Source organism: Gekko japonicus, unplaced genomic scaffold (genome assembly GCF_001447785.1).
Source record: "Gekko japonicus isolate JY-2015 unplaced genomic scaffold, Gekko_japonicus_V1.1 scaffold202, whole genome shotgun sequence".
NCBI classification, from domain to species: domain Eukaryota; kingdom Metazoa; phylum Chordata; class Lepidosauria; order Squamata; family Gekkonidae; genus Gekko; species Gekko japonicus.
This window is the reverse complement of record NW_015170893.1, coordinates 196117-220402: the sequence shown is the minus strand read 5'-3', so window position 1 is coordinate 220402 and position 24286 is coordinate 196117. Positions and strand designations below refer to the sequence as shown.

The 24286-nt window shown below is 40.8% G+C and overlaps 1 protein-coding gene across 1 annotated transcript in view; it reads left to right on the top strand.

The window, feature by feature from the left end:
- The window catches only part of USP9X (ubiquitin specific peptidase 9, X-linked), a 92292-nt gene that overhangs the window by 27550 nt on the left and 40456 nt on the right, over positions 1-24286 (top strand). Inside the window, exons 16-32 of the mRNA XM_015418482.1 lie at positions 1935-2030; positions 3191-3402; positions 5584-5824; positions 6757-6906; positions 7015-7135; positions 8322-8452; positions 9300-9578; positions 10525-10650; positions 11516-11641; positions 13174-13340; positions 16616-16724; positions 17129-17275; positions 17378-17524; positions 18416-18638; positions 19440-19660; positions 20410-20600; positions 21104-21277. Of these exons, the coding sequence (XP_015273968.1) occupies positions 1935-2030; positions 3191-3402; positions 5584-5824; positions 6757-6906; positions 7015-7135; positions 8322-8452; positions 9300-9578; positions 10525-10650; positions 11516-11641; positions 13174-13340; positions 16616-16724; positions 17129-17275; positions 17378-17524; positions 18416-18638; positions 19440-19660; positions 20410-20600; positions 21104-21277 (2861 nt within the window). The remainder of the gene's footprint in view (positions 1-1934; positions 2031-3190; positions 3403-5583; positions 5825-6756; positions 6907-7014; positions 7136-8321; positions 8453-9299; positions 9579-10524; positions 10651-11515; positions 11642-13173; positions 13341-16615; positions 16725-17128; positions 17276-17377; positions 17525-18415; positions 18639-19439; positions 19661-20409; positions 20601-21103; positions 21278-24286) is intronic.

Here is a 24286-nt window from a genome sequence, read left to right as displayed (position 1 = left end):
TATCCAATCCTCCCCCCCCCCCCCCCCGGGATCTACTCAGAGTGGTAGTGGCTCTCCAGGATCTCGGGGTTTTTTTGCAGGATGGTTTGAGATATTTTGGGTGTCCTCTTCAGTGGAGTTCCACATTAGGAGGGTTTGTGTGTGTGTGTGTGTGTGTGTGTGTTAAAACTAATATTTCTCTGCAAGACTCGAGTTCTTTAAATTAGCAGAAGTTTACTTTTTAACCACACCCTTAAAATGTGTCTATGTAAACTGGAAAGGTGGGGGAATAGTGGGATTTTGCAATGCAAGTTGTAAAATAAAAATAAGCACAAAGATCACAGCAGAAGCACTCCCCTAGCTCCTACCTGTGAGGAGGACTATGAAGGGCCAGGAGCAGTGGCTGGGAAGTTTGGCAGTCCCGCCCTTTGTTTCCCGCATTCAGAGGCAGCCCCACCCTGTGCTCTTTATACTCCCAAGGCAGCTCAAGTTCAGAACAGTATGGATGGGTAGGGGAGGGGGGAGAGAAGAGAGCCCCACTCACAGGCCTGGGCAAGCTGGTTCTGCCCTATGAGGCATGTTCTGTTTAGTGATCCATAAACAGCTCCAATTGAAAGCATGTTTATGATCTTGCAGTCTCTGTAACAAGGGGAGATGTGGCTGCATTATTCAACAAGGGCAGCTATGTATGTTTCAGTTAACCAATAGAAGATTGTTTGAACTTCAGTTACATGTGTTGAGAAGAAGATACTGTGGAATACTCTCTTATGGTGAGGAGAGTAAATAATCCCATAATTCTTGAAGGCTCTGGCACAGAAAGGCAAATTTCCCCTTGGATGCTCAAATGAGATAATTTTGGTGAGGAAGGGCAGGGCTCTACACATGCAGTTTTCAATGGCGACATTATAGCTGAATTCTGAAATAGCTTGACTTGATGTGAAGTGAGAGACAGGTGAGAGGCTACTTCAAAGTGTCTCCAGGGGGACTTAAGAGGGTAGGACCTTCCCTTTTCCAGGTATGGAAGAAAGGGTGAGACTTTATCCTGAATGTCATGCAGTCCTTTGGAACCCTCAGACAGATCTTGTTGTTTTCAAATCCCCTAAACTTCATTGTAGCATCAGCAATGATGCACCCACTGGTCTTTGTGCAGGGGAAAGGGCCTGATCAGTGTCAACCACAAGTACTACTTGGTTGCCAGGACCCACTGACGTTTGTGGACTCTTGAATAAGAATGCTACCCAAAGTTGGTTAACTTCTAAAAACCATGTGTTTGGAAACATAGAGCCTCTCTGTGACTCATGAAAGGCATGATAAAGCTTTGGAGCTGCAGTTCAGTACAAGACAAATGTCTGTGGAGCTGGTTCTCAGAGTTTGAAATGGCTTTGTATCAAGCAATGTGTTGCTGACAAACTAAAATGATTGCACTTGCCCTCCTCTCGAATAGCTGTTAACTGGTGGAAATTGTTTTTCTCTTGAATAGTTCAGCTTTACCATTGAAGATGTGTTGGACGCAGTTTATTGTAGGTAGTCTGTGCGTATAGCAGAATACTCTTGTTGACAACTTTGGAAGAAAAAGAACCTTTTGAACGCCTTTACCTGCTGGTTTTTGCTACATATCTAGCAACAGTAACACTGTGCAATCAAGGTTCTTTATGCTGGGCTTTATCTCCATCATTTTCGTAGAGATGCTGCAATATAGATTGTGGCAAATGTTAAACCATATAGTTGTATAATAAAAGATTTGTTTTAGAGATAATTAAAATAATCTATCGAATTCAGAGTGTAGCAGTTGTATAACCTCTTGTGAATTATGGGATGTCACATAAACAAAACTAAAAAATGGGCATGAAAAGATTTAAGTACAGTGAGTAACTGTTTTGTGGCTGCTCTTTAGATATGTTATGCACTGTGAATGTTCACAGTAAAGGACTAAATGCTTTGTATTGCTACTTTAGGTTGTGATTCAAGGAAATGATGACATTGCCAGTCGAGCAATAGATCTGCTGAAGGAGATCTATACCAACCTTGGACCAAGGTTACAAGTTAATCAGGTAAAATATTAAAAGAACTTCCAAATGTATAGTAGATGGTGGTTGTATCTGCTATTTCCATGCATCCAAGCCTCCTTTCATGGCATATTTTAAGAACGTTATAAGAGCCCTGCTGGATCAGACCAGTGGCCCATCTAGTCCAGCATCCTGCTTCATGCAGTGGCCAACCAGTTGTCCTGGAGGGCCAACAAACAGGGCACAGAGGCCAAGGCATTATTCTGATGATGCTGCTAGCACTGGTATTCAGAGGTTTGCTGCATTTGTTCCCTTTACTCAGAACAGCTAGTAGCCACTGATGAATCTGCCTAAATCCCCTTTTAAAGCCATCTATGCTCATGACCATTACTATGCCCACTGGCAGTGAATTCCACAATGTAAATTACTTGTTGAATAAAGAAACATCTCCTTTTTTCAGTCCTGAATCTGTTACCCATCAATTTCATTGGGTGCTCCTGAGTTCTAGTATTGTGGGAAGGGGAAAAGCTTTCTGTCCAATTTTTCTACCCCATGCATAATTGCATAGATGTTTATCGTGTCTCCCTTTTCCTCTAAACTGATAAGTCCCAGACTCTTCAGACTCTTCTTATAGCAAAGGTGGTTCAACCTGTTAATCAGCTTGGGTTGCCGTCGTTTTCCAGCTCTGAAATATCCATGTTGAGATAATGGCAACCAGAACGATACAGTGTTCCAACTGAAGCTGCACCATAGCTCTGTTCAATGGTGCTACAATATTGACCATTTTATTTTCAGTTCCTTTCCTAATAATCCTCAAGATGGAGTTTGCCTTTTTTTTACCGTTGCCACACACTTAAGTTGACGTTTTCATCCAGTTGTCCACTACAACACTAAAATCTTTTGGTTTCAACCAGTTCAGACCCCATCTGCATATATGTGAAGTCAGGATTTTTGTTCCATTGTGAGTCAACTGCTTTGTAGCTTTATTAGACTGCTATTTACAATGAAGCTAGCTGTATACTAGACATCTCATTCAGTTAGATGTGTTTAACAGTGATGGCACAGACCAGATGATTTTCAGAACATATTGGCTGGTTTGCCTGTGGTTTTCTAACAATCTTTTGGAATTTTTCAGGGTACCTTTTAATAACTGCATAATATTGATTTGTTGAAATAATAGTTCCATTTTCTTTCATTTTCTGTAGGTAGTAATCCATGAAGACTTCATTCAATCCTGTTTTGATCGCTTGAAAGCCTCCTATGATACTTTGTGTGTGCTGGATGGAGATAAAGACAGTATTAATTGCGCAAGGCAAGAAGCAATACGAATGGTGCGAGTTTTGACTGTTTTGAGGGAATATATTAATGAGTGTGACAGTGATTATCATGAAGAACGAACAATTCTGCCTATGTCAAGGTTTGTAGAAATCTCATAAGTATTGAGAATGAGTCTTATTCATTTGTGAATGTTTTGATAACTTCTGTGCACCAAGATAGTAGAATTGTAGGTGCCAGATTTTAGTATCATGCATGTAAGCTCTTTTTACAGGTAATAAGTTCTTATATGAATGAACCATTAAAAATAGGCTTTTAAAATCTATTCTTGAGACTACAATATGTGATTTGGATCCATAAGTATTCAGAAATCTCACCACCATCATGGGGACTTACTTATTTCAGTTTTTTCCCAATGGAGAGCAATGAAGAAAACTTCTAAAATTGATAAAATGCTGTTCAAGAAGTTTTACTCATCCAAAATGTGTAGCGTTAAAATGTTTATGTAAGACAATTTCCAGCATTAGATGATATCTATGTATATTGTAGACATATAAAACTTATTTCAGCAACATTTTGTTAAATAATAATTTTAGCAACCATTAATATGCTATAATATATTTAATACATTATCAAAGAATCAGTGTTTTCAGTGTTATGAGGTTAAATATTCAAATATGCTGCTAGTTCTATTGTGTCAGTAGGGATACTGTTTCTGTCCAAATACTCTTATTTTTCTAATGTTTACTTTTATTTTTTTCCTCCCTCTAAGATGGCAAAAATAAAGTTATGTTTGTTCTCACGGTAGGGTGCATCAGTTTGCAGGTTTCTCTCAAATGCCAGATACATCTGTTTTGCTAGCAGAAAACAAATACATTTATACATTGAAGTTTCATAAATATTCCAAATAGTATAAGTGATGCATTTTGTGCTGCTAAAGCAGTAAAAACTAATTTAGGTTTAATGGAGTAATGCATATATTTAAAATTTCCCTCAGATTTTCATTTTGTCCCAAAAACTGTTCTCCAGTGCCTTCATAGTTTCCAGAATCTTTGGCATCTCTAGACGTTTGGAATAAGATAGAGGGAATCCCATTGAGTCCTGAAGAAAGGAGAATGGGCTACCTTGGAAAGGAAATATTTTATACATAGCTTGCCTCCAAGAGTAGTAGGATGTTGAGCATCCCCTGAGTGGTGTTGTCATGGTTGTGATGAGGGAAGGGGGAGTGTGAAAAGAGCCAGTGCTGTGACTGATGTATGTCTGTATTTATGGAAGCAGGCACAGATAACACACTCATATTTGTCCTTTTCAGCTGAAAGGAGGGCATAGCTGTTCTCTGACCATTTGCTGTTAATGTTCAGCATGTTGAAACAGTTTCTCCTTGTGCCCATTTCCAAGTACCTCTTTCTGCATTTGATACCTGTTCTATCCCTTAGTGTGTTTATAGATAGACTTCATATTTAAGAATATGAATACAGATTCACAGATGAGTGCAGAAATTTCATGCTTAATTTATATTCCTTTGGGATTATATTAGGACTAAGGATGAAGTGTATTAGATTTTATGGAATTTGTATACTCCAAGTGCTATGGAGTGTGAACCAGCAGAACAAAATGTGAGTGTGGTAGAGAAGTTGTGTGTGTGGGGAAGGCTGCAGAAACGTTACCAGCATTTAGTGCTCCAAATAGCAGTCATTGCCTAATATCCAGGACCTGCTGTGCACTTGCTATATCTGCACAGCTCTTTCGGCTGGCACTTATACGTGCACTTGGGAAGGGGTTAGGAGACCAAGGAAAACGTTTTCAACAGCAGGCTGCCTTGTTTTTAATGGGAAATTGCTGTTTTTTTAATTGATAATAGAATTCCAATTATTCAGAAACTCTTAATTTCTAAAATTCTGAGCCTAATTGGTGACAATTCTGAATTATGAATCCAAATTTTGGTGTTGGTTAATATTCCTGCTTGAAGCTTCCCTTCTTCCTAGTGCCTCCTCCCTGCAGTAACTACATTATTCCTGCCAGATCTTCTTCGTGGTCTCTGTGCATCCTTAGAGCTAAGTTACATGACTGCAACCTCATCTGAGGTATTTGTTGCTCAGACAGAAAGTGAAGATCATTGTAAAACTACCAGTTTTGAATAGTCTTTGATTGTAACATAAGAGCATTCAGACACTTAATGCCCTGCTTGTAGGGACCATTGTGATCATTTACAAATTCTCAAGTTTATTTTAACCTTCTCTGGATATGCTCTGACACTGTTAAACTTACTTGAACATCCTGCCTTGTTTTAATTAATATTTAATTAATTTTTCTGTATTCCCAGAGCTTTTCGTGGAAAACACATTTCTCTGGTAGTCCGTTTCCCAAACCAAGGTCGGCAAGTGGAAGATCTGGATGTTTGGTCTCATACAAATGACACAATTGGTTCAGTCCGACGTTGCATTTTGAACCGCATTAAAGCCAACAGTGCACATACAAAAGTAGAGTTATTTATTGGAGGTGAACTAGTAGATCCAGCAGATGACAGGAAGTTAATTGGACAGTTAAATCTGAAAGATAAAACAGTAAGTACTATTCAGTATAATGTATTGATAGACTGTCCCATTGTGTAGGGTCCCTATTCAAAGAGAAATAGGTATAATTTGAAATAGTGGCATTTTTGGTGAGTAGGTCTGTAGTATTTATGGTTTAAAACAGGGGTGTCAAACATGCGGCCCGGGGGCCGAATCAGGCCCCCACAGGGTTTCTATGAGGCCCGCAGTGGAACTGGCCGTCTTCTGCTGCTTCTTCCATTTCTGCTGCTGCTGCATCATCATAGGTTTGCAGCTTACAGATACACACCTGAACAGCATACTCAAGATTGCAACAGCACAGACATTTTGATGCAATAATTCAGAGCAAGAGGTGTCAGTTGCCAGACATTGTTAAATAAACAAAATATTGCAAACGTGCTAATTTTTAAGCATGTTTTTATTTTACGTTAAAAAACACCCTTTGTGTTGGTGTCCTTTATAAAGTTAATATCTCTGCTACCTGGCATTACATTTTATGACACACATGGCCCAGCCCAACAAGGTCTCATTTATGTCAGATCTGGCCCTCATAGCAATGAGTTCAGCACCCCTGGTGTAAAACATGGGTCCAGGACACTCAACTAGATTGTGAAATATCACTAGGTGGGTTGCAAGCTGCTATAGAGTCACCATGTTTGGTCATTTTTGGAAGGATCTAGTACTAGTGCGCATAATTAGAGAACAAAGACCCCTGAGGCCACTTAGCAGTGGAGAAGATTCCTTTTTAGCATAGACAGAGAGATTGACTTCTTGTCTTCCTGTTATGTTTCTGATGTGTGATTTCCTGTCACATGCTTACAGTTCATGACATCTTATGCTGCTGTTGTTTGAAAAGTTGGATCCTACTGGATGAACACATTCAAGTAACTTGAATTTTTAAATTGATAATAAAACTTGACAATCTTACACAATTTTATTTTCAGCTAATTACAGCCAAGCTTACCCAGATAAGTTCCAATATGCCTTCGAGCCCTGATAGTTCTTCTGACTCCTCTACTGGGTCTCCTGGAAACCATGGGAATCACTATAGTGATGGTCCTAACCCAGAAGTTGAAAGTTGCTTGCCTGGAGTAGTAAGTGGAGAGGCGTAAAATCAAAATGAGAGTACTGTTTCAAAATTCAAATTATTCGTATCACATATAAGCTGATGTTGCATGACAAGCTTTTATTTTTTATTTTAGATCATGTCACTTCATCCTAGATATATCTCATTTCTTTGGCAAGTTGCAGACCTAGGCAGTAGCTTAAATATGCCGCCTCTTAGAGATGGTGCACGGATCCTTATGAAATTAATGCCCCCAGGTAAGATTCTTCATTTTATTTTTATGTAGTGATTAATATTTTTATTATTTATTGATTGATGTGATTTGATTTGTACCCCGGCCTCCCCACTGAGGCAGGCTCAGGGCGGCTTACATAAAATAGCAAAGATAAAACAACAATATAAATGTCAGCATAAAACACACAAACACATCAGTAGGGTTTCCATACATGTAAAATTTTCCTCGGTTGCACCCCCTCATGTACAAACAGCTTATTTAATCTGCGTCCATGTACAAAAGTAAATCATATTTATTATAGCTGTTTTCAGTGGAGACCTATAAACATTTTTTTTTAAAAGCAATGTTTTGAGGATTTTCTTGAGATGCCTTCTCAAAGGGGAAGACTTACTAGAATTTCTGTAATGTTACCTTGATATGCTTTTGTATGTGCCATCTCTACGGGTTGAACATTCTGCCTTGGGGTTTAAGCACAAACACAGTATGTATGGTTTCGTGGTTAGAGTATCAGACTAGGAACTGGGAGACCCAGGTTTGAGTCCCCACTTGTAACCCCCCCCCCACTTGGTGACTTTGGATCAGTCACACCCTCTCAGCCTAACTTATCTCACAGAGCTGTTGAGAGGATAAAACAAAGGAGAGGGAAATTATGTAAGCTGTTTTGCCAACCCCATTGTGGAGAAATCTGGTGTATAAATGAATTAAATAAGTTATTCGATGTTTTGAAAAGACAGTTTTGCAAACTGAATATCGCCCATTCCTCTGCCTTATGTACTAAAAAATGTAACATAAAATTTATTTTTGTCTTACTTGCCTATAGAAGGGTTTATAACTAGTTACTCTCTTCATTTGTATTCAGTATATTTCAATCGGGATGAACACAAACTGGTTCACGAGCCAAAATACGGCATGAACTTGTCCCAGTTCAGAGCTCCTGAGCCAATGATCGGGGAAGGCACCTTCCCTGAACATTTGCTGTACTTTTTTCCGGTTCGGGTATTCAGGCTGTTTAAACCTAACAGTTGAGAGCACAGGTCCACAACTGACCTGTTAGGTTTAAATGGTTGCGAGCCATTTCATTGGTCAGTTTTGCTTCCCCTCACTTAGTTCATGCCCATCCCTATATTTCAGTTTCAAAATGTATGCTTCAGAAATTTGTACCGCATTCTTTATGGAAGGAACAATTTTAAGTTGTGCTTTTGTTACAGATAACACTACTGTAGAGAAACTAAGAGCTATTTGTTTAGACCATGCTAAACTTGGTGAGAGCAGCCTTAGTCCATCCCTTGATTCTCTTTTCTTCGGCCCTTCTGCTTCACAAGTGCTATATCTTACTGAGGTTTGTAATATTTCCAATCAGTATTTTGAAATTTGAAAACTTGTCTTCTCATAATTGTTTTCTCTAGTGAAACTGGGAATCAAGAAGATTGTATTCAGATGTCATCAATAAGACCACAGTGTGTAATTAATGAGATTCTGAAATGCTCAGGATAATGTTCTTCCCTACCCCCCCTTTGCTGGGCTGAGATCAAAGACTTAGAAGAGTTCTGTTGAACCTTCTGAATCTGGCACTAACAAATTGTGGTTTGTTACTTGCAAGCAAATCGGTATGCTAAACCAAGATTATATAGATTGGGAATATCAGTTTGAAAGGAAGAAATAAATCAGTGTTTTATGTGTTAACAAACTGGTTAGATTGAAAAATTCCAGTTTTAGGAATGTATAAAAGAAGGAAGGATTATATATAGGACAGTATGACTCACTCATGAGCAAACTGTTTTATTGATGATATCTGAATGCAGCCATAGGAATATTTGGAGCACTTCATTTAGTACTGTATTCTAGGGAAGGTGGTTTTGGATAAGTACTTTAGCATGACAGATGTGAGTCCAGCTTTCGAGAGTCAAAGCTCCCTTTGTCAGACAGCTTCATCAGACGAAGAGAGCTTTGACTCTTGAAAACTCATACTCTGAAAATCTTGTTGATCTCTCAGGTGTCACTGGACTCAAATGTAACTGTTCTACTGCAGACTAACGTGGGTACCCTCTGAAACTACCTTAGCATAAAGCTCAGTGAAAAAAATTCATGTAAACACTATCCTTATATTTTACTTTTCAATGCATGTACTTAATAAAGAAAATTTTAAAATATTTTTTCTACCAGAGTTTTTCTTCTTCTTTCTCCAGGTAGTCTATGCCTTGTTAATGCCTGCCAACTTACCTCTTGGAGAAGATGCCACTGACTTCCAGTACAACTTCTTAAAAAGTGGTGGCTTGCCTCTTGTCCTGAGTATGCTAACTCGAAATAACTTCCTGCCAAATGCAGATATGGAAACAAGAAGGGGTGCCTATTTAAATGCTCTAAAAATAGCCAAAGTGTTGCTAACGGCAATTGGATATGGCCATGTTAGAGCTGTGGCAGAAGCTTATCAGCCAGTTGTAGAGGGCACAAGCCCAATGTCGCCGGTAAGACTAACACGTTCTAAAATCTAATTTTACATTAGTGTATGTTGCTTTAGTAGTTGGCCATCAAAATCTGTAATCTAACTAGTACAATCTTGCAATACAGATAGACTATTCTGTTTTGTTCACAATGTATACAAGCAATCTTATTTGTTTCTTTCTTATGCATTTCAGTGGAATGTATTAATTTGAGTTCAGGACCTGGGAAATGTGACCTTTATTTTTTTTCTCCAGCCACTACATTTACTTGGACCCATGGGGGGGCGGGGGGGGGGATGCTGAAAAGGGAATGTAGTGTTGAGAATGATACATACACTTTGACCAGTCTTGAAGATTCTGTCCTCTGACTTGTCTTTAAAATGGCTGCAGCTTCTTGTACAGCTTGTCTCAGGTTCACCAAACCCTGTTTCTTTGTTCCCAGATGACAAGAGCTGATGGTGACTGGCACCACAGCTATTGGACATTGTCTGTGAAGCTCATTCAGGCCAAAGACATAGCGGATTTCACTAGTACAAAACTCAGCTATTTTAATCAATATTTATTGTGAAATGAATCCTTTGAACCACCTTGTCCTTATAGAAACAGGTCTATTCACACTTCCCCCAGCAGCCCCCTAAGACCCCTGAAGGGGATCAGTGAGCTTCATGGACAAAATGCCATGAGAGGGCTGCAGAAAGGAAATGGGAAGCAGGTGAAGTTACCCCCACCTCCTCCTTCCCACTGGTGAAGGAAGCATGGTGGGAAAAGCCTTCTGTTGGTGCAAAGGGTAGTTGTAACACACCCTTTTTTCTGGCCTTTTGTCCATGAGGCTCTCCCAGTTATTGGCATTGTTGTTGTCAGGGATTTTAGACAGTTAAGAAAATGCAATGGAAAAATTTTCGAGCATGACAATTTTTACAATTGAGACCAAAGCTTGTATTTTTTAAAATAACAAAGTAAATTATTCCAGATCAACCAGGCAACCCATGATCAAGCCGTAGTGTTGCAGACTGCTCTACAGAATATTCCCAATCCAACCTCAGAATGCATGCTAAGAAATGTAGCAATTCGCCTTGCTCAGCAAATATCTGATGAGGTTAGTACAGTCTTTGCAATTTTTAAAGCCTTCTACCAGTTCTCTGATCCATAAAACATGCTCTTCAGTGTAAACCTTTATAACAATACTGAAGAAAGTGTGGTGTTAACTGCTTGTTTGTTGCATTCACAGAAAACTGTCAAAAGGCACTTGGTGGTTCTTTGTGGTATGTCTGCAGGCTTACAGTCAAGTTTTGTGCTTACACAGAGAGCAATATGCAGAACAGTCTAGAACTAAAGGTTTGAAGTGTTTGGTGTAATGAATGTCAAGGGAGTGTTGTCAAAATTAAGTCTTAATAGGTAAAGGTTCCCTTGCTCGAAAGCCAGTTGAATCCGACTCTAGGGTTGCGGTGCTCATCTCCGTTTCAAAGCCGAAGAGCCAGCGCTGTCCGAAGATGTTTCCGTGGTCATGTGGCCGGCATGACTAAACACCAAGGCGCACGGAACGCTGTTACCTTCCCACCGAAGTGGTACCTATTTATCTTCTTGCAATTTCTTGCTTTTGAACTGCTAGGTTGGCAGGAGCTGGAACTAGAGATGGGCGCTCACTCCATCATGCGGCACCCGGGTCTTGAACTGCTGAACTACTGACCTGCCACAGCCTGCAGTTCAGCATCTTAACCACTTGAGCCACCGCAGCTCCTAAGTCTTGATAAGATTATACTAAAATGTTGAAAAGTTAGCTATGATGGGTTAGTTTGTTGGTAAAAGGTAAGCCTGTAGGTGACAGGATTTTTAATAATTTGTACATATTTTCTTTATGTAGATTTATTTTTCCTTACCATAAGCTTTTGGCATGGGGTGGGCTAGAAATCTAAATATTTATTCATTGCAGTGCGATAATGATAACATATTTCTGTTTTCAGGCTTCAAAGTATATCCCTGATATCTGTGTTATTAGAGCCGTCCAAAAAATTGTTTGGGCTTCAGGATGTGGATCAGTACAGCTGGTTTTCTCCTCAAATGAGGATATTAGTAAAATTTACGAAAAGGTAAAAAAAAATTAATGTTATTTCTTAAATGATTTTGGGCAGTGGGGAGCATTAAGAGAATAATACTTGATGTGGCCTTTTTACACATCATAGACACCTTGGTTTTTATACTTAATCTTGGTATGTGTTATTTACTAAATGTAACTTTGTGGCAATCTCAGATTCTTCTACAGTATCAGTGTAAGGTTACTGAGAGTGAATCACTGAGGTCTAAGCTTACTTGAATTTAATGTTTATTTATTTATCACATTTATACCCTGCCCTCCCAGCCGAAGCCGGCTCAGAACAGCTTACATGAAAATAAAAACACATAAATAACAGTTTAAAAATCCTAAAACCTTCTAAAACCACCTGACATTATAAAGTGCTAGTAAACATTATTGTTTAACGATGACAGTCATTATTCAATTATCTATCCTCACAGTTGGCTCATAGATCTTTTCCTTTATATGGCTGGCACAGGCTGTTATTGGTGACTCCAGGGGACAGGGCTTTCTGTCTTTCAATCTATCTTTTAATTTTATGTGGATGTGCATAGAGAACGCTGCCCTGTCTCCGAATGCACCTGACATCTATGGGTTGAATGTTAGTGTGATTACTAATTATAAGATCAGACGGTAGGTTTAAACAATCACAGTATTCTCAACTAGTATCAGTTGACTATAGAACAAAGTAATGGGGTTTATATCATAATTTTCTTAGTAAGAGGTGTCCCATTTCTTCCATAAAAGTGTGTACAGAACTGCTAGTAAAAATGAAGTACTACTTCTCTAATGTATTACATGAATAACGAAAGTGGAGTATTATGAAAGACAGGCAAAACTATGTGGGGTTTTCTTTAATGTTAAGCTTAAGAAGGTAAAACAGACTAAGTAATTTGTATTAGGTCTGCCAAAATAAATGATTTTATCATGTGGCTGTGTTACCAATAGAAGCATGAAACATAAGTGCTAATGGCAACTGTGGTTATTGTCAGGACCTAATGCCTGGATCTATTATCAGCTGTTCATGTGTCACAGATTATAGACTTGGACAGTTGGTACTCAAAAATCATCTTCTGACATATGAACGTGAGGGATTAATTAGGCCACCATTCTGTTTGTGGAGAGATCATTGTGCTTTGAGATTTGTATGGAGTACGAGATGTGAGCATCAGGTTAAAAATCCTGTAAATTCTAAAAGACCTATTCACGCTTACAGTTGACATTGGACTTAGATTTCAGGTTCATGCACCTCCTCCCACATACAAATTCCTGCACCCTCGTCCAATTTCAGTGTTACATGAGAACCTAAGTAACATTTTAAGCTGTTTTGGTGATAACAATATACAGTTGTCACATATGGGAGTAGGAATTTAGTTGAGGTTGTATACAGCTGTTTCCAATTCTTTAAACCAGTCTCAGCCGAAAATCTAAACCTGCGTCTGTCAGCTGTAATGTATATTCTTAGTGTTGATTGTATATGAAGGGAATTTTAGACAGTCATTGTTGCTTCTCATACTTATTTTATTCTGCTTATGATTAACTTTACAGACAAATGCAGGCAACGAACCAGATGCAGAAGACGAACAGGTTTGCTGTGAAGCACTTGAAGCGATGACTCTCTGTTTTGCTTTGATTCCAACAGCATTGGATGCACTTAGTAAAGAAAAAGCATGGCAGACATTTATCATTGACTTATTACTGCACTGTCACAGCAAGTGAGTAATTTTTCCTGTTATCTTGTTACTTTTGCTGTCTTACTTTTACTTATCTGCAGCAAGCATGTTGGTGTGGTTCTCACACGTGACTGTAGATGCCTCATGTTTGCAGCAAATGGAAGAACACCTGGATTGTGACTTCTTTTGTAATTGTTAGCCGATTGTATTGACTACCCCCATGTGTTTGCTATTGTGAGTGGCTTCCAAAATATATTCTGTAGCCACTGTAAATGGTATAAACCTGGTACACCCTTCTGCATATGAAAAAAAAAATCTATTTTGTACTCACAGAGAGTGAGTTCTTTTACTCCAACCTGAGAAACTGCCTGACATTCTGGTGGTAATTTTCACTGCTCAGACAGCACACCATGGCAGACAGTGGAATATATCAGTGGAGAATGACAGTAATTGCTCATATTTGGGAAGAGTAAAGTTCATTATTAACTAGACACCTCCAAAGTGTTGCTTCAGTACTTGCATTCAGATAGCAGAAAATTGGTATTGATACTCCTTGTGGGGATTCTGCTTTGACTGTGCTTCACACCCATGGGATCTAGTGCGCACGCGCTGGATCGATCGGTGCTGTAGCAAGCTCTTTAAACAGATTTTCGCGCCCAGTCCCTGGACACATGAACGTGCAGGCAGACCATCTAAGTCGAGCAGGACTCAGCCTTCACGAGTGGAGGATGAACCCAACATACCTCCTCCCACTCTTCCACATGTGGGGAGCTCCCCAAGTCGATGTCTTTGCAACCAGAAACAACAAAAAGTGTCCTCTGTTCTGCAGTTGAGGAGGCAGGGACCCACAATCTCTGGGAGATGGTCTCCTTTACCCTTGGTCCACGGGACTTCTTTACCTGTTCCCCCCCTTACCTCTGCTTCTGAGAGTGGTCCGCAAAATACTCAGAGACGGTGTGGACTGCATCTTACTAACCCCATGGTGGCCGAGACAACCTTGGTTTTCAACAGTCCTCGAGTTATCACGGGATATACCATCAATTCCCTCCGGCTCAGGACCTCCTCCTCCTCTCCGACTCCCCTCTCTTACATCACGACATACCACAATTGAAACTGGCGTGGAGAATAACATCACCGGCTTCTCCACCCACGTAACGAATGTCCTGTTGAATTCCAGGAAACCTACTACGCGGAGGTCATACGATTATAAATGGGAAAGGTTCTGTTCTTCCCTAGGTGATGACGCCCCTCGAGCCGCCTCAGCGGGGCTTGAACGAGTTTTCCAATTCCTCCTCTCCCTAGCTGACTCGGGACTTTCCCACTGTTGAGAGTTTATTTGGTCGCTCTTTCAGCCTACCATGTTCCAGTTGACGGATGTACTTTGTTTTCACATCCAATGTCAAAACGTTTTTTAAAAGGTTTATTGCATGTCTACCCTCCTGTCAAGACTCCAGTCGCTCCCTGGGACCTTCCTCTAGTTCTCCGCCAGCTCACGAGGAAGCCCTTTGAGCCGCTCACAACATGCGACCTCAAACTGCTAGCGTGGAGAATGGCCTTTTTAATTGCTGTCACCTCGGCTAGACGAGTGGGAGAAATATTGGCTTTCCGGCACGATACACCTTACCTGTCGTTTTTGCCAGATGGAGTCCGCCTCGTCCCAGACATCTCCTTCCTGCCGAAGGTGGTGTCAGAGTTCCACCTGCAGGCGGAGGTCTTCCTCCCTGATTTCTTCCCAAATCCAACATCAACAAAAGACAAACTACTGCACACCTTGGACGTGAAGTGGGCTCTCCTGTTCTACCTCAATAGGACACACCCAACTAGACGAGATTCACAACTATTCGTCTCTTACGCGTCAGCACGACTGGGCACTCGCATCACGGCCCAGCGCCTCTCAAAGTGGATTGTGGGTCTCAGCCATCTCTGTTACCAGATCGCCAAACAGCCATTGCCTGGCCCTATCAGGGCTCATTCTACCAGGGCTGTCGCGACTTCCACTGCCTTCCTCCAGGGAGTGTCGCTGACGGACATTTGCAAAGCCGCTACGTGGGCCACGCCTAATACCTTCATAAGGCACTACGCCCTAGACGTCCGTACGAACACCAATACCAGCATGGGACGTCACATTCTGTCTTTGGCTACGCAATGAAAGACCTGCCAGCACCCTCTTCCAGGTAGTCTACTGCTCGCTAATCTCCCATGGGTGTGAAGCACAGAGACCACATCGAAGATAAACAGGTTGCTTACCAGTAACCGATGATCTTCGAGTGGTCATCTGTGCATTCACACCACCTGCCCTCCTTCCCCGCTGCTGTCAGCTTCTACATTTTCAATAGGGGTTGATTTGCGGCGGTTTGTAGAAACTGGCGGGATGTCTGCGCTCACCCCTCTGGGCATGCGCGGTGGGGTTCCTGCGCATGCCTGAGGGACTGGGCGCGAAAATCCATTAAAAGAGCTTGCTACAGCACCGATCGATCCAGCGCGTGCGCACTAGATCCCATGGGTGTGAATGCACAAATGACCACTCGAAGATCATTAGTTACAGGTAAGCAACCTGTTTTTCTTAGTAATTAAAAAATGCTGATATGGCATCAGTTACGATAGTGTCAATGTGAAATACAAATTGGTTCTATAGATGTGTTGCTTCCCTCATCCATTACCAGAACTCTGCTAATGGAAAAGGCTGGAGGGAAGCAATCTCACCCTTCTCCATCCAGTGTGGCTGTTTAACCATGTGTGTCCCATGACCCCAGGAATCAGCTTTCCAGGGGACAGAAGAAATTGCTGAGGGCGAGGGGAAGGGAATATGGCAAAAAATCTGTACTCCAACTGTTGATGGATCACTAGATCCAACCCAGTGTTCTCTGCTCAGAATCTCTAAGATTAGAATGTAAGCTTATAACATACATGTACTCTGATAATTCGGTTGAATAAAGCTTGGAGATAATAGATTATGTACAGAACAGTTGATTAGAGTTGGAAAGGGTGTTTTATTTTGTATGTGTTTAGTGTTGGCAAAGTGTATTTTAAATACTTTCTCTAAGGTAAAAATATTTTTAGAGAATTTTTATTACTTTGAATACCCATTTTTTGGGATCTTTTTTTTTGTTGAAAACTGAAACCAATTAAATGAAACAGCTCAAATGGAAATATTGGTTTTTCTCAGTTTCATTTCTGTAAACAGCTTCAGTCGTGTTTAATGTACATAAACATTGTAATGCCTTCTGAACTATGGCTTTTTAAAGTTTTGCTTTATGCAGTACATATTTGTTTTGCTCACAAACTTAATAGAAATGTTTATGGTTAAATTGTTTCAGAAGTGTTCGTCAGATGGCCCAGGAGCAGTTCTTCTTAATGGCTACCAGATGCTGTATGGGACAGAGACCACTTCTTTTCTTTATAACCCTATTGTTTACTGTACTAGGGGTAAGGGATTTAAAGCTTCCATACTCATAAATCATTTTTTCAGTAATTTAACTTGGGGCAGGAGCTCAGATCGCTCCACATTGCCTTTTCAACTGTGTATCCTGAAATCCTCCACTGTGCATCAAGGGACTATTGTGTACAGTGTGCTGTACCATGGGGTGCTGCAGTGAGGAGGAGGGAATGAGATAAAATTTCTCCTTCCTTTGCCAGCAAAAAGGGGAAAAGTTGTAAAGCATTCATTAAGCTTTGCATTGGAGCCCTTAAATCTGTATAGAGTTGTTACTCCCTTTAAATATTCCCGAATTTTATATAAGAGCTTTCTGGGTTCTTGGGGAAATCTTCCATGTTGAAACTGCTAATGCAGATGCCATTGCAAAAGTGCATACAAGGTGTTTCTTTTTCAGAGTACTGCAAGAGAGCGCGCTAAACATTCAGGGGACTACTTTACTCTGTTGAGACATCTTCTTAATTATGCATACAATAGTAATATCAATGTGCCCAATGCTGAGGTTTTACTTAATAATGAAATCGACTGGCTTAAAAGAATTAGGGTAAGTTTTATGTATGGACTAAACTAATTAAAACAAGGTATTAATTTGATAATTGTTAGATCCTGTGACACAGGGCATGTTATTCTTTTTTTAAATTGTTAGGATGAAGTGAAAAGAACAGGAGAAACAGGAGTAGAAGAGACAATCTTAGAAGGTCATCTTGGAGTAACAAAAGAATTGCTGGCATTCCAGACTCCTGAAAAAAAGTACCATATTGGTTGTGAAAAGGGAGGTGCTAATCTCATTAAAGTAAGTAATTGTTAAAAGGAAACAAAAATTAAATCAATAGAAAGGTGACGATAAACTCATAAAATCCATTTGTATCCTATTCATGGACCTCAGCAGAGGCTTAAACTATTGCTTTCATTTTTATCTGAATATTCTAGGGCAACAGGAAACTATATGTAGAAATTTATGTAGTCAATATACCATAAAATGACTGCAGTAACTGTAACTCCATTTTACAAAAGAAGCAGACACCAAAAATTAGCAGTGATGCATTGCAGCATAATAAAATGAAATTAAGTATTTTCTGCTGTTTTTGGTTTTTAGAAGACTTCAAATAAAACAAAACACCAGTTGAGCATAAATATTTTATAATGTAGGTTTAAGAATCCATTTGAACTTGTTCAGATTAAGTCATGAATTATTATAATGTATCTTTGTCATATTGGAGCATGATAAAAGGATTGCAGAGCCTTGGGTGGTTGATGTCAATGATATGGGGCAGATAGGTCCTCCCTTCTTCAGTAAGATGGTGATGGCTCTCCTCCTTGCTTGGGAGTCCTGTATTTAAATGGCTGCCATCATTGCTGTCTTTACAAAAATGTGAGCATTGAGGGGAAGTGACACGATGGCAGTGGCTGCTTCAATAGAGATACGCAAGGTAATTAAAGACATTTCCACTATTATCAAACTAGACCGATGAGTTCTTTTCTATCTATTCCCATTGTTAACTCTGACCCCCATGCAATGTGAACACATACTGGGTGAGTTGTGTTCATGTGGGGGTGGGTGGAAATCGCAGCTTTCATTCTTCTTGACAGTTTAACCCATCCTGTCGCATATTATAAAAGTCTGAGAAATTTTGTAGTAGATTTTCTAAATGAGTAACTGGGTTTTTCTTTCCTTGTTTTTTAGGAGCTAATAGATGATTTCATCTTTCCAGCCTCTAATGTTTACTTACAGTACATGAGGAATGGCGAGCTGCCTGCTGAGCAGGCCATACCAGTCTGTAGTTCGCCAGCTACTATTAATGCTGGATTTGAGCTGTTAGTAGCTCTAGCAGTGGGCTGTGTTCGAAACCTCAAACAAATAGTAGATACTTTGACTGAAATGTATTACATAGGCACTGCAATAACTAGTACGTACTATTTCACATTCTTCATTTTCTATGTAATTTAAAGTATGCAAATACTTGCTAAACTGTTCTTATATTATCAGATAAGCATTTGATTTCGCCCCCACAGCTTTTATGGGGGAAAGTATTGTTAAATTGCTTGTCTAAAAATGATACTTCTCAGTCTTTCTGTCACTGAGATGAGTGCTAGATCACTATACTCACTGTAATTCATTAGAAGAATCCATAGAGAGTGAATTTCTGGGATTCCCATATGGGCACCCAAGCTTTTTTGTATGGGCACCGACACTGATGGTATTTCACATTCTAACTGGTTCCTTACTCTGATTTTGAGGTTGTTACAATGAGTCCTAACTGTCTGAAACACTCTTTGGAATATATGAGAGGCTCTAGTAAGAGACGGATCTCAGAAATTGTGGCGCATGGGCACAAGCTCTCATTTGGAGGGCTGGAAGAAACTCTGCCCACAACTCTTTAGTTCCTACCTCTACAGGAACACTTTAAATTAGTAAATTACTTTCCAAATCTAATAAGCGGCAAGTGATTTCCCAAGAAGCGATCAATACATGGTTATAGAGACAAATGTGTATTGCTCAGTTGCCAGGAACGTCATTGTAGACTTCATTTTAACTATATTTACTGTATGTATGTGTACAATACACATACATACTTGCAGTTTTCCCACTGATCAGTGGAACTGATATAAAACTTATTAAGAAGCAGAGTGTTAAACTTGCTTAGACTAATGACACTACAGAAGTATGTTGTTTATGTTCATTTTGTAATACATCTGATTTCTTGTAGCTTGTGAAGCACTTACAGAATGGGAATACCTGCCACCTGTTGGACCACGACCACCAAAAGGATTTGTAGGCCTAAAAAATGCTGGTGCCACTTGTTACATGAATTCTGTCATTCAGCAGCTGTACATGATTCCTGCAATCAGGAATGGGATCCTTGCAATTGAGGGCACAGGCAGTGATGTAGATGATGATATGTCTGGAGATGAGAAGCAAGACAATGAGGTAATAATTCATTTGGCTTTTCAAACAGTAATATTTACTATGCTGCTTATGTTTTTAGCATGCAGTCTTAAGAAGCAGTGATTGCTGCATTATAAGTTACAGAGAGCCAGTGTGGCATAGCACTTAGAGTGGCAGAGTAGGAGCTGGGAGACCCAGGTTCTAATCCCCACTTCTGCCATGGAGGTTTGCTGGGTGACCTTGGGCCAGCCACACACACTCAGCCCAATTTTCCTCGCGGGGTTTTGTGTGGATAAAATGGAGTAGTACAGAACAATGTGAGCTGCCCATTGGGAAGAAAGGTGGGGTATAAATGAAGTAAATAAATACTCAGCATGGGTCTGCTTCTGCTGGAATGTGGGGGCTCTGGATACCTTTTGCATCATTTCTTATATTGCTGCCCACATTGCATGGCATAGTGTTACAATGTGGGTGGATCTTACTGAGAAGTGAAGAAAATTGTGATCTCTTTTAGTACAGAAGCTTTATCTGTAGAGATCTTGAGTATACGCAGAATTGTAATGTAATTTCTCCATGGATTAGGTGACCCATTGAGGTCTGAAACAGGATATTGTGCTAGTTATTGGACATCAATGGAAGAACAAATCATGTACCTGCATTTCTTCTGAACTTGCATAAGGGTTACTTGGTTTGATTGAACACGCATGAGGTCTTTCTAGATTTCTGTGTGTATTTTGCTGTTTCTACACTTGTATGAATGAGTATTTGATTATGATTTCTTTCGTTCAAAGAGCACTGCCGACTCCCGGGATGAAGTATTTGGCTATCCACATCAGTATGATGATAAACCTACATTAAGTAAAACAGAAGACAGAAAAGAGTACAATATAGGTGTTTTAAGACATCTCCAGGTCATCTTTGGTCACTTAGCAGCTTCTCGGTTACAGTACTATGTACCAAGAGGATTTTGGAAGCAGTTCAGGTAAATGAGGAATTAATCTATGTAGAACTACATTTGAAATGTAAAAATACTTTTATTTATTTTTAGAACATTAGTAGAAGTTAGTATGCAAGAGAATAAAATGCCAGGGAATATATAAATAGTGTTCTTAAAATTTATCTGCATAACTTTGCCAAAGGCAATATAAAGGAACCAGAAGTAATAAACATATTGCTATTTTTAGATGAAGGTATTTGACCCATGGTATTTGACCCAGAATATTAGGTTATATCTTTTATTAAATGGATAACATAGTTGCGGTTTGGTGGACAATTTTAATATGTAGATGTGCTTGCAGGGAATGTATCTGGTCATGTTGATATGTATCCTAACACTCTGTTCATCAGAGTTGGAGGAAAGCTTCAGACTTGGCTTGGTGGAGTAGGATACATTCCTATGTAAACTACTTTTATTTTATCAAGTTTTCATTATTATACTAGAAAGTGTGTCTGGTTTTTATTATGAGGGAATTTTTTTCATTCCAGACTCTGGGGTGAACCTGTAAATCTGCGTGAACAGCACGATGCTTTAGAATTCTTTAATTCCTTGGTGGATAGTCTAGATGAAGCTTTAAAAGCCTTGGGTCACCCAGCAATGCTAAGTAAAGTTTTGGGAGGATCCTTTGCTGATCAGAAGATCTGTCAGGGCTGCCCCCATAGGTAAGTTTTGCACCACCTAATGGTATATATTTATTTCTTATCACCAAAATTCAAAGGCTTTTAAACTGCTAATGGGTATCTATTAGGACAAGGCTGTACTCTTCCTTTGTATGGGAATAACTGAAGAGAACTTAGGGGTGGCTCACACTGGCAGTTTAGTCCCCTGTGCATCAGCGGTCATGGCTACTTTATCCTCTGTGATCATGTGAGCAAAGTTAGCCTATGTCAGGCAGTATATATCAGGCAGAGCCTACCACCACCTTCTCTGGCATAGGCCCAGCTTGCACTGAAATAAGAAAGTATTTGCCGAGTGGCCAGTAGGTTATTTTAAATCAGTAATTTCAATTTTAATTATTAGTAACAATGTTTTAATGAATTGTTTTAATTAATGTAATGTAATGTATTTCTGTCCTGTGCCATGGATGCCATGGATGCCATGTTGTGAGCTGCCCTGAGTCTGCTTACGATGTAGGGCGGGATAAAAATCCCAAAATAAAATACAAATAAATATTTCCTTACCATTGACATCTGAAGTGAGCTGTGACTCATGAAAGCTCATACTGGAATAAATTTGTTATCTCAGGTGCTGCTGAACCTCTGTTTTATTTTAGCATATAGAGATAGCCAAGGTGATTTAGGTGCAGTAGCTGGGAAAAGTGCTGCTGCAATTGCCCAGCAGTACAGGCCAGTTCATACAAATATTTCCCCTTCTAAATATAAGTAACTGTCCAAAGCAGGACTGTAGCTGCATACGTAAGGATAAACTGTTTCTGTGAACTCATCCTCAGTTAACAGGCTGCAATATGCCCTTGTGAGTCTTGATATTTGCTGCTTTATATCCATTATGTAAATCTGTGTGTCATGAGTAGGACTGCATGCGAGTTAGAGGCACGATTCCTGATAGCAGGGACTGTCGCTCTGACTTGATGTACAAGCAAACTTTTATTTTATTTTTTTTTATTTACCCTTCAATTTGTATCCCGCCCTACCCCAAAGGCTCAGGGCAGCTAACAAGGGCACAAAGTGCCAAGATTAAAACAATAAAAACACATAAAACAGTAAAATACATTAACAAAATCTCAGTGCTCCATTTGTCACAAGATGGGGTAGATCTTAAACCCAACGGTAACTTTCCCAAAATCTATCATCCTTTTCCTGCCAGGGGCACCTCGCACCCCCAAAGGGACCAGATAGTCGTGGTGATGGTGCGACGGTGCATAGATGGCAATGGAGTAGTAGTGGCAGCAGCTCCTACTTGAAGGCCTGGCAGAAGAGCTCTGTCTTGCAGGCCCTGCGGAACTGAGAAAGATCCTGCAGGGCCCGGATCTCCTCCGGGAGCTCCTTCCACCAGGTAGGAGCTGCCACCGAAAATGCCCTGGCTCTGATCACCGCAAATTTAATATCCTTGGGGCCTGGAATCTCCAGGAGATGATGACTCCCCGACCGTAGTGCACTTGGGGGAACATATGGAGAAAGGCGGTCCCTCAGGTAGGCTGGACCCTGGCCATAAAGGGCTTTAAAGGTAAGATCCAGCACTTTGAAGTGAATCCAGTACGCTATTGGCAGCCAGTGCAGCGCTTTCAGCACAGGCTGGATGTGGTCCCTCCTCGAGAGACCCATCAGCAACCTGGCTGCAGCATTCTGCACTAGCTGCAGCTTCTGGATTTGCGACAAAGGCAGCCCCATGTAGAGAGCGTTACAGTAGTCTAGCCTTGAGGTAACCGTCGCATGGATCACCGTGGCCAGGTCCTCACGGCTAAGGTAGGGGACCAAATCAAGTACTATAAACATTGCAAGCAATACTGAATTGTTTTGTAGAAAAATAAAATCTTCTTCGTGGTCTCTGTGCATTCACACCTATGGGATATAGTGTGCCTGTACCGACCCCGATCGGTATAATGAAAAGCAAAGGGGATTTTCGTGCCCGGTCACGTGCCTGGCTCCACCACACATGACCAAGGGAGGGGCACGACAATCCTGCCAGTTCTCTTCTGACCACCGTGCTGGTAGGACTCTCTCAGCTTTGGTCGGTAAAACTATTTCTTTTTGGCCTTTAGGCCTCGTTTTATTCAAGTTTAGTTAGGAAAGTATTTCAGTTAGATAGTGTTCTTTGGACTTGGTTTCTCTTCTCCCCTTCCTCCGGCCTATGGCCACTCAGTGGGGTTTCTTTAAACGGTGCTGGAAGTGCGGCAGTAAGATCGCCCCCCCCCCCAGATGGATATTCCCTTTGCCTTTTATGCCTGGGGGAAACACACCGAGTAGACTCTTGCACCCATTGTTCCAAGTTTTTCAAACAGACCAGGAAGAATTGGGCAGCTAGACTTCAGGTGGCACTGATGTAAGTCGCGCTCTCGCCGGTGGTGCCCTCATCACAGGAGACGTCCGGGCAGGCCTCGATGTCGACGCCAGCATTGGAATCGACAGTCGCCCTGTCTTCAACATCGACCTCCATCGATGCCATAAAATCGGTGCCAGAACGCCCGATTCAGGCACAACAGTCCAAAGCCCATACTCCTTCTAAAAAACGTAAGGAGGGCAAGGAGGTTCGGCTTATCAAGCTTAAGAAGCACAAGAAATGCTCTCCCACAGCTGCTTCGCTTGATTCAACAAGCCAAGGACAGCCACAAGGTGCACTTCGGTCACCTTCGCTTTGCCCCATCCAGTCCCCTGACTCTGACCAGGAGCTGGACTTGACCCAGGTTCCTCGATCTCCTGATGTCGAGAACCTGCACCGAGATCGAAGGACACACGTCGTCAATTCGCCTCCGTCCATCCCCGATGATTGGGATCGATCTTCAATGCCTCTTCAGCCCCTGACCTGGGATCAGTGCCAGTGGCAATACCTGTATGGGGCTTATCCTTTTTCGGGATCGATGCCATGGCTTCCTCCACATCCCCCCATACAGTGGGATCGCCAGTCGTCGTCTTCCAGATTTTCTCGGTACCAAGATCCCTCCCCGGCACTGGAAATAGTTAGATTTTCACAGTCAAGACCAATCGCTAAGGGCT